This window comes from Aphelocoma coerulescens, chromosome 4 (genome assembly GCF_041296385.1).
Source record: "Aphelocoma coerulescens isolate FSJ_1873_10779 chromosome 4, UR_Acoe_1.0, whole genome shotgun sequence".
NCBI classification, from domain to species: domain Eukaryota; kingdom Metazoa; phylum Chordata; class Aves; order Passeriformes; family Corvidae; genus Aphelocoma; species Aphelocoma coerulescens.
The window spans coordinates 50,102,754-50,118,680 of NC_091017.1; the positions used below are offsets into that span (position 1 = coordinate 50,102,754).

General features: G+C 37.6%; 1 protein-coding gene across 14 annotated transcripts in view; it reads left to right on the forward strand.

The window, feature by feature from the left end:
* Positions 1-502: 502 nt before the first annotated feature.
* SGCZ (sarcoglycan zeta) overlaps positions 503-15,927 on the forward strand; it is a 346,473-nt gene continuing 331,048 nt past the window's right edge. For 10 of the 14 annotated variants that reach the window (XR_011150719.1, XM_069014020.1, XM_069014015.1 and 7 more), the window contains exon 1: positions 503-680. Coding sequence is in view for 6 of the 14 variants with exons in the window: in XM_069014020.1 (XP_068870121.1) it covers positions 663-680 (18 nt within the window). In the remaining 8 variants the exon portion in view is untranslated. Of the gene's footprint in view, positions 681-1,209; positions 1,275-15,927 lie in introns of all 14 variants that reach the window. The other 4 variants (XM_069014009.1, XM_069014010.1, XM_069014011.1 and 1 more) reach the window with 1 other exon arrangement.

Consider the following 15,927-nt stretch of genomic DNA (forward strand, 5'->3'; position numbering starts at 1 on the left):
AATCATCTTCGTGGCCCTTTGTTGGATTTTTCTCCAGTATGTCCAATTACTTCTTGCATGAGGGAGTCCAGCACTAGACCCAGCACTCCAGATGTGTCTTACCAGGGCTGAGTAGAGGAGAAGGATCCCCACTTTGACCTGTTAGCAATATTCAACAGCCCAGGAGGCTGTTGGCCACATTTGCCAGAGGGGTATGTTGCTGGCTCATGGCCAGCATGTTGTTCAGCAGGACCATTTTTTTCCAAGCTTTTTTATTTTCAAGCTTTCCATGCTTTAGTTATATAGGGGTGGAGGAAACATAAGAGGAGATACTGATCAGGTCAAATTTTCTTTACAAATATGACTTCACTCTTACATTGCTGTGATGGCAGAAACAAGCCCAAAGAGGAAATTTCAGCATCTGATTCTAATTAACCTCTTTGAGTCTAATTAATTTCACCAGTTTCAAATGAAGGTGAAATTGTGAGTTGGTGTGTTATTTAGAAGCTGTTTAGGGGAGAGAACTTCCTGGAAAGTGTTAAAAAAGCAAGGAGCTAATTTAATAGCAAAGGTGAAGTTACTGCATTAAAAAGAACTAAGGTTTTTGTGGTTTGGAGTTTTATTTATTTGTTTTTTTAAATGAGAAGTAGTTCAAGGACTAACTGTCAACAGTTTCACAAGCTATGAAATTCAGGGTTCTGGTAAGTAAGTTAAAGTACTCTTAATTTGTGGATGAGGTCTAAATATGTTAAGTGATACAAGGACTGCTAGTAACCTGTCCTCTTTCTTAACCTAAATCTATGTTATAGCTATGTCCCTGAAATTAATGTTCATTTGCCAACATAATCCTGGACTTTTTTGTACCTGAGATAGTTTTCTTCTCAGTATTACATGTGTATGTTCCCCCTTCCCCCAGCGAGCTCTGTGGCACTCAGCCACTGTGAAGCTAAGCAGCACTTGTGAAGCCTGCTGTCTGTACAGCTCGTGTATAATTGAGCTATGCAGATGCAGCAGCTGAGTCTTTCTTAGAATTGCTGCCTGTGTGATTGAGCTGACATACTGGACTTGTAGTGATTATGCAGATGAATTACGCTTGTTGATGCAGGACTCTCCAGTACAAGTGAGGTTGCAAATACCCAAAAATCTCTTTACATCCCTGTTGCAAGAAACATGTCGGCTTTAGACTCCTGCCCAAAGCAGCTGCAGTGATAGTTACGTCTTTCTCTCTAGTGATCTTCAGAGTATCTGACTGTACCTTACAGCTGCCTTCAGCCTTTTGAGGATTAAACACCTGGGTAAGATATGGGCATCAGACTTCTACTGAGAGCTGTGAAAGACTTAGTGTTTGTAACTTCTGATATTTTAGCAGTGTTTGAATCTGCTTGAAAGTAAAGCTTTAGTGTATGGGGAGAATCCTAGGTTGTTTGCTGTCAATACTAAAACGCAAAGCTTCTGTTAGAGCATCTGCTAGGTACAGGCTATATTTGGTAAGCTGTCAGCTACTGGTCTTTAAGCAAGCCAAAGTTCCCTATTAAGCCTCGGTGCTTTTGATTTTTTCATAATTGTGTCAGTACTTGATAGTGAAGAAAATGCCAGTTTTTACTAATAGTGGAGAAGGTTTGTGTTTTCTCACTTGTTTTACTTTCTCTCTCTGAGGACGACTTTTCTGTGTCACTCTGAATAATTTTGTGGTTAACAGTTACTTCTGGATTTAGGTCTTAATTTTTAGGGGAAAGGTCAGTATATGAAAGAGTCTTGAACAACACAAAGAAAATGCACGGTCCTCTCTCTTGGCTTCCTTATGTAAATGCCTGTATTTAAAGAAAGGCATGACCCAGCTTAATCAGCAAAACTCACAAAGAGGTGAGTAAAATCCCTAACTTGAAGTTCTTGTCTGCTGGAATGATTTCTTTGACTCCCAGGAGGTCTAGAGTGGCTGCTCAATGCTATGGATGGAGGCATTTGTTCTCTGTTGTAAGATTATTCAGGTAGCTGTTATACAAACAGTGCACTCCTTTTTGTTTTGCCTCCTCTCTGTGACCTTATGGTGTACTAGGAAGTTGGGGGACGGGGGAGTCATTAACATGATAAACTGCCTTTTTTTTAAGCTTAGGTGCTGACGAAACAGTGTCAGTTTTCTCTGATGCGTCTTACTTCTGCTTTTATTCAGTGTCTTTAGGAAAAAAAAGCGGTAGCTAGATAAGGTTATATGGGAATTGCAGCAGGCAGTGGAATCCAAACTCTACCTATTTGGGTGGGTTTTCTTCCTGTTGTTTCTGGGTAAGTAGTGTGTGTGAGAGGTGGTGTTTTTTTTTTTTGGTTTTTTTTTTTTTTTGTTGTTTAAGATTTTACTTCAGTAGCTTTAGATGGAAGCAGTCGTTCAGGAGAAATCTTTTCTCTTCAGGGTGTTTTAGCAGTTCTGTGAAAAGCAGACACAACTGTCAAATCAGATTTTATTTTTATTGTACTACTCAAGAGTAAGTGTCTTCACCCATGAACATCCCCTCTAATTCACTGTGACCACGGGTGTTTCACTGTTATCTTGATTTGATAAGGGCTGTCTGCACTCTTGTGTGGCACTTATTACAGCAGTTTCGGAAAAGCTGATGTTTATTTTTTAAGTGTTGGATCAGAGAGTGTCAGCATACTTAAAGCAAGGAACCACTTTACTCTCACTTTCTTTGCCCCCAGGACTGCCATGGCTCTGTCAGACTGGGCACTCCTGGAGGAGTAGCAACAGGACGGGAGAGCAGTGGGGAGGAGGTGTGTTAAGAAAGAGGAGCAGGAGAAAGCACAAATGGCCCCTTAGTGGTCAAAATAAAATAGCTCTAATCCTAAAGTGCTGCGGGCACTTTCCATTCATTCAGCAATGTGTGACAGAAAAAAGTGGATTCTTATTTGATGTTCATGTAAGACTGTACCCTTTACAGTGTGTTTAGTAAATTGTAGCTAAATGTGTGATCTTGAAAGAAAAAACATGGGATTTTTGTGTGAAATAGTAACAAGGTCTATTAAAGAAAAAAAAAAAAAAGGAAGTGGCTATTTGGCAAACTTTCTTCCCTAGAATAGTAATTTCCAGCATAAAGGACTGGTGACATGACAGGAGGCACTAAATGAATTCAAAGTGCTATATTTAGAGACTGTTTTCTGGATCTAGCTAGCAGCAGTACTTGACTCCTGGCCTTCTGACTTTATGCTTTTTAGACACCCTTATCTGAAATAATTATAGTTAGACATTGGAAACTCAGTCTGAAATACTAATTCAAACAGCGTCTTTGTAAGGAAGCTTTTTTTTTCTTACTTAGTGTAAGATTGCAACTTTCTGAGCTGTGGAGTACTTGTTTTTGAAATAACAAAATACTTAACTGCTTATTGCCAAATGGTAGGGATAAGGAAGTCACCAAGGCATGCGTTAGAATGCAGGATGGTTAGGATGATATTTCAGTTAAACTTTGTAATTTTTTCATATAACCATTATGAGCGGTATGGTGTTATTAATTTCAACCATCTAAGAGGAAAAAATATTTTGACTAGTCACTTTTTAAAGAGCTATTCATGAACTGTTATATTTTTAAAAAAATCAGTGTATCTTATAAGAATGAGATTTCACAACATGCTGGTAATTGTAACATGGATGATTAGAGCTATTTAACTGCTCTTTTCACAATGAAAGCTTAAATCAAATGTGCTAAAATCTGTGGTTTCACTGGTAAACCCAGAATCAAATAAAGGTGACAAAATCTAGGGCACCAGGGCAAACCTACCTGTAATGACAAGGTAACAAGGGAGTCTTAAGGAACAGCTTTTCTTGATGCTTGCCTGGTATATTTCTCCCGCTGGTAGGCACAGGAAGAAAATTTCTGGCAAGCGTTTGAGTCATAAAAATAGCTACTTGTTTAGCTTGTCACAGTGATGATATTAGACCTTCATATAAGGACAAACAGATTAGCTGCTCTTTACTGAAATCTGAAAGAAAACAAAGGTTTGCAAAAAGGATTAACTTGAGGAAATCCTCTGTGACATAGGACACTGGGATAGCAGCAGATGCTGATGATTTGTGCAGTAGGCCATGCTGGTGCCCAGGCAGCTTTGGTGCCCAGGCTCATCAGCTTCTTGGAAGAAAATAAAAATGACACCTTATACCGTGTTTGAATAGTAACAAACTATAATGACAGTGCTTTATGCCAAGCACAATGACAAGTTAGAGCACTCCAGCAAGTTTTGCATGATCAATGTGCTGCAACGTGACAATTAAAGATCATTTGGATCAAGTGGTAACTGTCATATCCCGCCAGTAGGGAGTGTTTGACTACCAATTTGGCATAAGAGCACATGGCTGGAGTCCATAATGGCTGATGCAGTGGTAGATCCCTCTGAATTTGCAGCTGTACCTCATCTGATGATAAAGCAATTAGAGAACCATGAGCTAAAAATGTCAAAACATTTCAGGTTGCCACAACAAACTGTTTAAGCATGCAAAAGTGCTGTATTTCTTTCAACTTGTATTGACAATCCATTCAGCAGAATTAGATAGACTTCTTTTTATTTCTGTAGGATCTGTACTCCTCTGAAATGAATCCCAGACCATTTGAAGGTTGCTTTTTTATCATCTACAAGAAATTATTTCTACACGTACATTACTCTTCTTGGCAGTGGTATCAATATGTCTATATAGGCACTAATTCAGTAATTTATGTAATCACTTCTGGATTTTATTGGGTTTTTTTTAGGACAACTGCAGATAAGCTTCTTTTATGGCAGGAATATTGTCTTGAAGAAAGTGGACTAATATAGCATAAAGGCTTCTCTGCACAAATATTCCAAACAATTTAATTTGAGAACTATATCATAGAGTAAAATTGTGTTGGCGGAGAGTCCAGAGAAGAACCTCTGTGTGCCCAAACTTGGTAAAATTATTTGGTGCATAAAGAGAACGTGTTCCAGGAAAACAAGACAATACTGATCCAGAATTTAGAGGCTGACTAAATCTCAAAGGTTGTACTACTTTAACTTACACTCTGTTTCCAGAGTAGGAGGGAAGGGACAGGTGAATGTTTTAGTCCAGATGCAAAATGTCTACATAAAACATGTTTACCAAAATGTGCAAATGGTATCTTTACAAAGAAAAAGAAAGAGTGACATACTTTCACTGAAGTAATGTCTTCTCTGCTGAATTAAATCAACAATTACCACCAATGCTAAATACAGTTGAGTGAAGATAACATACACAGCTCATTCTGCTGAGAATTTTACTTAGACACCTACTATCCCAAATATTTAATTAACTCATTCAATTTCTGAGACAATAGACATGATTCTAAATGCTGGGTTTTCCCTTCTTCAGAAAGACTTCATAAGAAGGAACCTTGTTTTATTTCATAAATGTTATGCTTGTCTTTAAAAAAAGTTTAGTCCACTGCTGAATTTCAAAAGATGCCACTTTGCTGAATTGCCTGCATTGGTTTGACATTACCTTGTGTCTTTTGGAGCTAAGCTATCAAGGGCCTTTCTAGTTTAACTGGTATTTGTCTTATGTGTTGCAACTAATTCTCTTTCATTAAGTTTTGCCACCCCTTTTAAGCATTCAGGTATCTCCATTTCAGTTCTGACAGGTTCTCTTAACAGCCTGTTCACAAGCCAAAGGTTTGTTTAATGAAACATATGCCAGCAACCAATACTATGATTATCCAAATAATTTTGCTACATATAGCCAGCATCTGTGATCAGATGGCCAGTGTGTGCTTGGATAATCAAGGCTCCCTTTTCACAGGTTCCTCCTTGCTGTAGTTAATTTTGTCTCCCTTGGAGGCCAGTGGGTAGTTTCTATACTTGAATTGTACCTATTCAATTGCTGTTCTGTTAATACTATTGTAAAATTTATTCTTAATCTTACAGTCTTATTTAAAACTCAGCTATCTCATTGCAAAACTCAAGCGTAATTACTATGCAGTGTTAGTTTACATTTTAATGGAAAAAGTTACACCTATTCTACTTCTTTATTTTATGGATGAAGGTATCTTATAGCAGTAGTTCCCCTCCCCCCCCCCCCCAATCGTTAAAGCAGTATCTTTTTGCTAATGGGACTAAAGTCCTTTATCCCACAGCTACTAGTTTCATTGCCCACTTGAGCAAAAAAACCATTCACTTCAGGGAAGAAATTTATCAGCAGAATTTTAAGAAGGTACCTGAAAAGTACTACCAAACTGCTGTTTTTTAGAATCGTTGGCAAATCAACATTTTGAACAAAAGATGCAGATTATCTAATCATGAAATACCTTCATATCGGGATCATCAAAGAAAGAGTGAGCACAAAATTCTCTTATAAATATTTTGTATCAAAGTATAAGCTTCAAGGTGCTTTTATATATATGCATACTACACAACACACGTGCGCTGCATACCAAGTATTTTAAATTAATATGGCTGTCTTAGACTCTGGTTATCTACAGTGAGGGAAATCTTAGTTCTTCTAGCTGTCAGTATAACCTTAAATCTGCCTCCAGTTGTGCATTCTCTACACATTTTACTACACATTGTATGTAGAAGGGAATACTGTTGTTACAGTGATGTCTACTCCAGACCTGATTTGTGTAATGATATATACATGAAGGTGATGATGAAGCCAGCTCTTTTGTTCTAGCTGGTTTGTTTACTTAGGTATATTCTAGGCTATAAACCACTGTGATGCCATTTGGCCAATGATTTTGCTGTATTTCTTCTCAGATAAAACATCTTATGCTGTTAGTGAAATGTGACTTAGTATGTGGAATACAGCTGGTATTGAGCCAATTGAGTTCTTGCCTGTGCAGTGAACCAACAATCATCGTGTGTGTGAAGTGTAAAATGCCTGATGCAGGGTAATTTTTGTTTTAACCAAACCTAAGGCCTCCAGGTGTGGCAGTGCACATAGGTCAGAACATTCACCTGGCACCCAGCACTAGATCTATAGTGCAAACTGCTCTTGGAACCTGAAAGGAAGAATTTCATCCCAGCAACCACCTGGATTTGTTTGTACTTTTACCTGTTACACGCAATAATTCTATAGTAATATTAGTAACTTCCCAGATTTCATAATGATTGCTTTGATGCCCTGGGGCCTTGTCAGAAAGAGTCCTGTAATTGCATGTAGTAGAGTATCATGGGGTGTCATTAAAATGGATGGTTCATTGTCTCAGGCTCCTGGGACTTGAGCTAACAAAACCAGCCTATGCAACTGACAGGCAACACTTCTCATTTGGAAATACCTTATTTGGTGGTCCAACCATGTATAAAAACTGTGGACTGACATTTCATACAAGCACTTGAGAGTGTTTCTGAGAAGAGAGCTTTATGAGTATCCTCTGAAAAGTATTTGGAAAGGCTTTCAAAACTGCAGTTTTATTAAAAATCATGTGATAATGGATCTATTAATATGATATTGGAAGCTTACTAAATTTTTCTTCTAGGAACAGATGGAGAAATAGAGAACTCATATGCACTTTGGCTTAGAATGGCTTCTTTATCAATCACCTATTTCTCATTTGAAAATAAACATTAAATGCAACAAAGCCAGCACTTTCTACAGGAGCTATCATTATTGGGGAAAAAAAAAACAAACCAGCAACAACAACCAACCCGCCCCCTTCCCCCCCCACCAAGAAAAACCCACCAAAAAAAAAAAAAAAACCAACCAAAAACTGAGCCAACCAAAACACAAACCAAAATGTGTTGAGAGTTTCATTACATCTGCCAAACAAAATTTGCCCAATTTCATCATCTGTTGTGGAGATAAGGAGCCAGCTAACTGGAGCATGCTAGTGAGCTTGCATTGACTCTGAGTGAGTGCACAAAATATTTTTGTTATTGAATCCTAAGATGGGCCATTCTTGAATGTCACCATGCAAATAGTGCAATATAACTAAAACTCATAAGTTACAGAATGCAAAAACTTTTAACCCTCTACAAATGAAAGGAGAAGTTCTCTTTGCTCAGTGTACGTAAATATGCATGTGTATGCATAAATATGTATATACATAGATATTTATGTATGTATTTATGTCTCTACATATGTGCATCTGGAATGGATGTATGGAAATATACCACTAGTGATTAAAAGAGAAGAGGGATTTTTATGATGAAGGTCTCACCTGTTGTTTTATCCTGAGGATGTAATTTACAGTGGGTAATGGAACAGATGCTAGTTTCTGTCAGACTGGATGCCACAGTGTCTTCACAATCAAGTGTATCCTCATGTTAATTGCCATAATTAACTTATATCATGATTAAATGAGTTCTAAGACTTCTGCTTTTTTAGGTGTAGAAAGAGGAGTAAAGGAGACTCATAAAGCTGACAGTCATCTTAGCAAATGATAGGTGGGGCTGATAGCACTGTGCTTCTCTCAGATGGGTGATTTATAGATTTTTAACAATGCTTTGACATTAAACATTGAGGTTCAGAAAACACAAAATGCCACACCTGAACAAAGAAATACTGAAAATCCATATATTATATCTAGAACTGATGCTCAATCCATGTTCATTATTGATCTTCTCCAATAAGCTGCATGTGTTCAAGTGCATAATGTGAAATGAGTTAATTTTAGGGCTGGTTGTCTGCTCCTCTTTCAGTACACTCTTCCTACTGTCTCCCTCATTCAGAAAGAAAATTTACACTGAATTTTGAAATGTACATCTTATAATTTCATTCAAAGCCATTTAATTTTCATTCATTTAAAGTTGGCTTATATTTTAACTTGAAACTTTTTCTTTGCTCTTTATTTCTTTGTTCATCTTTTAATTTCTTTTCCTTATGATATTTTCTGTCATTATTTAGTTGTCTTATAAGGAAGATGAGGATAAATATTTCTGAGTGTGGTACACAATAATATCTTCCCTTTAATTACTAAAAAAATTAGCTGTTGTTTGATACTGAACAATAATTGGATTCACATCAAACTGAAGCTCTGGGGTAATTTCCAAGGAAATATTCTCTCCCCCAGTCATTTTCTTCCCACCCCTGTGATCTCCCACATATCCCAGGAGATTAGTTTGTCAGGAGCTTTGAATCCTTTTAGAAATTAAGGAAGTATAGATGTTTGCCATAACAATCACACTCATTGGATAGTTCATAATTTAAAAAAAGTGATTAAACCAAAGACTTATTCAACATGATTTGAAGAAAATGCTTTCAAACTTGTTTCCTCTGTGTTTTTTCCCACTAAGGGAAACTTTAGCTTTGTGTAACTAGGTCAAAGAATAGGGAAAGGTGTCCTTTCAGATACCTTATCTTTTCCAAAAGGTGTTCATTGAAAGCAAATGCAAACACTTCTTTAAAGTACTATTGCAATAGCTACTCTCGCTTCTTCTTTTTTTTTCCACTTATCAAGTTACTTTCTATGCCATGCCATCTATGTACAGGACCATGTGCATTCAGATGTCATGCTTGTCATTAAATGTTCCTTTGCTACTGACTTTCTTCTGATTGATACCATCTATGGCATCACAGAATAATTAGCAAGGGAAATAAGGAAATGTTTTTTCTTTCTCAAGTTGTATACTGAAAATGAAACCTTGTAACTCTTAAAAAGCAAGCAGTAAGGAAGAGTAAAGAAGAGTGCTTTAAAAGTCCTTGTTTAAGTCCTTATAATACAAGTAGTGTTTTCTGAACATCTGGCTCATGAATTTTTTTCAGGGATGTAACTCATTAACAACCTCTGTCATGCACTGTAGATGCTATTCCATCTCTAACCAGTAATTGGCTGTTAAGTCATCTTGAGTCAACTCATCTATCAGCAGTTCATCTATCTAGAATTAATAAAAGAATATTCTCTTTTCTAAGTGCAATCAAACTTTCAATAAAGAACAAGGAATTTTTCTTTGAGTTGTACTTCTTTATGGAATACCTTTTGCACATTCAAGCAATGTGAAGGTGAAAGAGGATAAGGACCACCTTGTCTTGACATCTGCACCTTTAATTACATAATACCATTTGGGTGAATCCTTCTGGCTGCAAAACCTTTCTGCAGCACTGATTGAATGACAGGGCCTGCTAAGATACACATTTATTTCAACATTTTTTAATTTCTTTTTTTAATGTCAGTAGCTTTGGCTCAAACCTGAGGGTACCAAATAATGTCATATTTTTTATAATTTTTTTTTTACCTGAGATTCTTACCCTTCTCTGAGCATCTGGAGAGCCTTACTGTTCTGTGTACTGTTTCAGGATACCAGCCTCACTGCCATTCATACTGAAATCTACTGACCTTTCACATGCTGCCTGTACTGTCCAGAGAAGGGTTTCTGTGACTATAACTCCATGGGTATGCCAAAACCAGCTTAAAAGCCTTCTAATGAAACACAAATGATTTGAGTGTCTCAGCATGTGCAGACTGGTTGGAGCCTCCCTCTGCCAAACTGCATTTACTTAATAGCTGTGTTTTATACCACAGGGAAGTGTACAGCAGCTGGTCACCTGTAAAGAGGGGCGTTTTCTACTGAACACTGAACTGAGACTCTGTGGTTTTGGGAGGCTTTTCATTTCCTTGCAGTTATGAGTTTCATACCTTGCCGTTTTCCTCTATTTCAACTTATTTCTCAGTGTGACAGCAGGAACATGGCTCAACTGTTTTGTATCAGTAACACTTAATATGACAACCCAGATGAAAAGTTTTTCTGCCCACACAGCTGGTGATATTCTGGGTGTTCCAATGTGCTGCTTGAGGAGGGTTATGCACTTTCTTAAACTCTTTTCACAGTCTTATGGGTATTAGCTATAGAGGAGATCAAGTTTAGTAATCAAGTACCTCTGCCCCTTTGAGTAGGTGCCTTTTCTACTATAGCTTCTGCTGCTGAATAATTTCCTCCAAGCTAAAAATATCTGTTCTATATCAGGCTGTTTTAATCCTTTTAGCACTGCTCTGGATCTGTGTCATATCCTGGGCAGTCTGGCAAGTGAGAAACATCTATGGTCTGGCCCAGGATCTTAAGGTATTGATGTACTTCAGCAAACAGGTCACTTATAGTTCTCAATGTAGGCTTTGACTTGGGCAATAAAATATATCCAAGTTTTAATACAGCGTCAGGTCAAAGAGGAAGCAAATTTAAACTAATCTGCCATTATCATTAAAACTTGATATTATACTTTAGTCATAAAGTATTAGCCAGAAAAACAAAAGCTGAAATAATGAAGGAAATTAGACTAAGTAATTGAGACTTCCCTGGCCTTTCTTTGATTTTACTGAACACAATGTTTCCACTCTACACATTTCTTTTTGTTTTTCCCAAGCAGCAATGGACACTCAAGGACAATCTCTTTAAAATTTGCTGAGGAAAGTGAATGCTATCTAGTTGCTTATTATAGTTGCTATAGATGTTTGTCTCTCTAATGAAAGACCACTTTGGCTGCTCCATGTAAAAGGCCCCAGTTATGGATCTATGTTGTCACATTTTTACCTACAGATGATAGGCTAGCAAAAGCTTTTATACAGCAGTACATATTAGTAGACTTAAACTAAAAGCAATTCTACCAAAACAAAAACTCTGAATAATGTTGTCATTCAGACTTGTGTACTGTTTTAGGAAAACAATTACTTGGGAATGTTGAAAGAAACAAAGGAGGAAAAAGGCTTCCAGTTAGAAATTTCTGTAGGAGCAGACTCATGTATCTGAAATTTGTCTGTGTTGTATGCTATGGTGTAATTTGTCAAACAGCAGTAAAATGCGTGTGTCAGGTTCAGGAATGGGGGAAAAAACACAGCTGAAAGAACATCTTGTTGCATTTGTTCAAATGAGTTCCTCTGCTGCTCATACCTGAGGACTGCTGTGAAAATTAATTTTTGTTAAAAGAAACTGCTTTTTTGTAATAGGCTTTAGTTTTTATTGGAAGGATGAAGGTAACAAAAAAAAAGCCTCATCTGTAGAAGACAGGATACTAACTCCCCCATCATTATTTTGCTCAGGAGCTAGAAAACTTTTCAAGCAGCATAAATTAGTTGTATGCCACCATAATGTATATGTTTGACTTTCTCCTGATGCTGTATGTTGTACAGCTGTGGTAGTTCACCAGTTTGGCAATGGCCTGTATCCTGAAACTACAGTTTTAAGTTGATCTAGCAAAAAAAAAAAATACAAAAGTAAATTTAAAAAATATATTTGAAATATATTAGTGTGACCATTCTTGTGCCGAGTATCTCAGTAGCTGAGAAAATAATATAGACCTGATTTTATTGACTAGAAGTTCTCTATTAATGATACAAGTAATTTTAACTGGAAACCTTTCAATTGGCTTCTGTAATCTTTGTATAAATGTCTGCATTGTACAACACCTCTAGCATCTTAATGTGCTCTTTACTTTGTCAGCAGTAGCACATTGGCCGAGATGCATGCTCACTTTCTATAATATTCTGATAATATAATGCAAGCAATATTAACAGATATTTTAACAGTAAAATAGCTGGAGGTCAAGTCTGTAATATTTTGAGGCTAAAGGTTCATATAGACCAGTGAAATGTTCAAAATATCTGCAGTAGAATGGGCTTTGTCCTTTTTTTAATCTGACATTGAATCTAAATTTTCTGAAAACAAGACTGAAAAATCTAGTACTCTGTATAGTTTCATTACATAGCACCCTCAGCTAAATGACCCATCACATTCTGTCTCTTATTTAGCAGTCTCTTGCTGTAAAACACTAATTTTAGCAGAACAACTCAGCTATTTAGGAGTTATGCTGCAGATTTAGGAAACAGTATTGATTGTGTATGATTTCTGTTTCCCACTCCTTGGCACATAAGAGCCATAAACAGTCTTGTTTTTTGATATTTTTGTAATTTTTGTAGTGTGTTCTGAAGATGTTTCTGCCAGATAATGTGTCTTATGGAATAACTGGGACACTGTACAAGTGAATGTGCTCACTGAGTGCTTGCGAGCTGTAGTTGTAATAGAAATTGCTACAGATAGAACTGCTAGCACAGTGTATAGCAAGCCAATCTTTCAAACTCCACCCTGAAACTCAAACTTCTTGGTACGTTAAAAATAGTGGGTTTGGAATTGGATCTCATTTGTCTTGATGGAAGTAATTTTTTTTTTTTTTTTTTTAATAATTTCAATTTGGATTTTTTCTCAATCTTTTAGGGATAAAATGCAAAACCTTATGTTGGCAAGAATAGAACTGTGCTGTTGATGGAATATTTTAGGATGCTTTTTTCATTCTTGTGATTTTTAAATTTTTTTCTCCTAAGGTTTAAAGGTGGTCAAATCAATCATTGCAACATAGTACCATTTTACTATAGAAACATGGCATTTGAGTTCTTATAGGGAGCATTTTAAAGATAAAGAAAAGCATAGAATAGATTATGAAATTTTCAAAAAGTAAGAATTAGAAAGGGTATGTGGAGGAGGAAAGGTCACCCTCCAGAGATTTTTCTGAGGAAAAAAATGACAGGAAAAAATATACAATCTATCTCAGACTCTAAACTAATAAAACTATAACCTTTTATCTGTGCAGTAGATGAAAAAGTCAACATGTTTCTTCCCCTACCTGCCACAATATGTAGTTCAGGACTCAGTTGCTACTCAGGCAGCCATTGCTACTCTTGTGTAGAGTAACTCAAATACAGTTTCATGCATTTATTTGCTTTGTTAATTAACAGATTTGTCTGAGGGTTAGGTGGGTACTGGGATTATTGTGTTCTTAATATACATTAGAATTAGTTTTGCTGTTTATAGCTATACCAAGGAATCACCCCTCCTGGAGCAGAGGGAACCCTAAATTTGTTGTCTTAACTGGTACCAAGTTCACTTGCAATAGACTGCTTGATGACAGTGGTGTTTGCCAGGCTCATCTAGAAGTCCTGTCTCTAGTACTGGAAGCTTGTGGAAGTCCAAATGGCATAAACATGGAGCTGTTGGTTTGTACAGGCAGTGCCCAGAATATGCAGGAGAATGGCAGGAGTGCAGTCATGACCTACACTTGCAGGCAAGACATGGTTGGTTGGTAGAAGGAGCCCTAGTGGGGAACTGCAGGGCTCCATCTTAGAACCTATGCTCTTCAACATCTCCATTAAGGATTTGGACACAGGACTGAAATGCACATAGAGCAAGTTTGCAGACGATATAAAACTGGGCGGAGTTGCTGATTCCTTTGAAGGCAGAGAGATGGAGACAAATTAGACATATAGGCAGCCACCACCCATATGAAGTTCAACATGGGAAAGTGCCAGATTCTGCACCTGGGATGGGACAATCCTGGATGTACAGACAAACTGGGGAAGGAGAGGCTGCAGAGCAGAGCTGCAGAAAGGGACCTGGGGGTCCTGGTCAATGGCAAGTTGGACATGAGTCAGCAGTGCCCTGGCAGCCAAGAGGGCCAATGTGTCCTGGGGTGCATCAGGCACAGCATCACCAGCCGGGCAAGGGAGGGAGTTGACCCGCTTTGCTCTGCACTGGGGAAGCCTCACCTCGAGTGCTGGGGGCAGTTTTGGGTGCCATAATATAAAGAAGACATCAAGCTATTGGAGAGTGTCCAAAGGAGGGCCACCAGGATGGTGAAGGGCCTTGAGGGGAAGCCATATGAAGAGTGGCTGAGGTAATTTGATTTGTTCAGCCTGGAGAAGAGGAGACTGAGGGGTGACCTCACTGCATCCTCACAAGGAGAAGTGAGAGGGCCAGGTACCGATCTCCACCCTGACCAGTGACAGGACTCATGGAAATGCCATGAAGATGAGTCAGGGGAGGTTTAGGGTAGATACCTGGAAAAGGTTTCCAGCTAGGGGGTGGCTGAGCCCTGGAACAGGTTCCCCAGGGAAGTGATCACAACACAAGCCTGACAGAGTTCAAGAAGCATTTGGACAATGGTCTCAGGCACATGGTGTCATTCTTTGGGTGTCCTGTGCAGAGTCAGGACTTGACCTCAATGATCTGTATGGGTCCCTTTCAACTTAGCATATTCTATCAAATTAATTTTTGAAAACCCATATCAAGACATTTGCATTCCTGAAATTCTTAACTAATGTATGATAACTATGTAATGATAATGGATATAACTGTAGTAATTTTTCAATTGCACTCTCTTTATCAACTGTAAAATGTCCTTGAGATGTAGCTGATTTTTAACAAGGCTCTTATAAAGACAAACAAAGCAAAGTACTCTAGCACTATTCCAATTTTTTCAGTGTTAATTCATGCTCTATATTTAATTTATTTTACCTGATAACTCTATAATTTAATAGTACATTTAATTTAATTAAATTGAGATTCTAAGTGAGTAAGGTAATTCTAATTCTCAATACGAAAAATTAATTAGAATCAAAATTAATATTTACTTTCATAATTATTTATGAACATAGGCTCTTTGACAAGATAATCCATGAGTATTCTGTGTTCATTGATATCTTAATTCATTTCAACGCCTTCCCTTCATTATGTTTCATTTGGAAATTTCAATGGACAAGCATAAGAAGCTGGGGCACCAGGAGATACATTTAGGTATGCTCAAAAAGAGCACTGTGTTAAGCAAACATTGGAAATATAAATATTATATGAGCAGTTAGATTGGCCTGCCTACAGCTGTGTAACCACTAGTGAGTAACACCAGGAATTTTGTGTGTAACTGAGCAGAGGAAAACTCTCAAGATCAGAGTAAAGGTACAAACTATAAAACAGTGTAGGGGGTTGTTTATGTATACCTGCACACTCCCTTTTTACTATTTCTGTGTTAGATTTCTCTCCTTCTATTGGGTGGGATAGTTAAATCTCTTCCTAAGAGACAGTGTAGTGCCATGTTTTAGACTTTAGGATAAGAATGATGTTGATAATATGGTGATGTTTTAGAATCATATAATCATTAAGGTTGGAAAAGACCTCCAAGGTCATTGAGTCCAACGTTTCACCTTTTGGCTATTGCTCAGCATGGCTTATACTAAGTCATGGACTTTGCTGGTGCTCACCCGCCCTGTGTGGAGGCTGGGTGTGCAC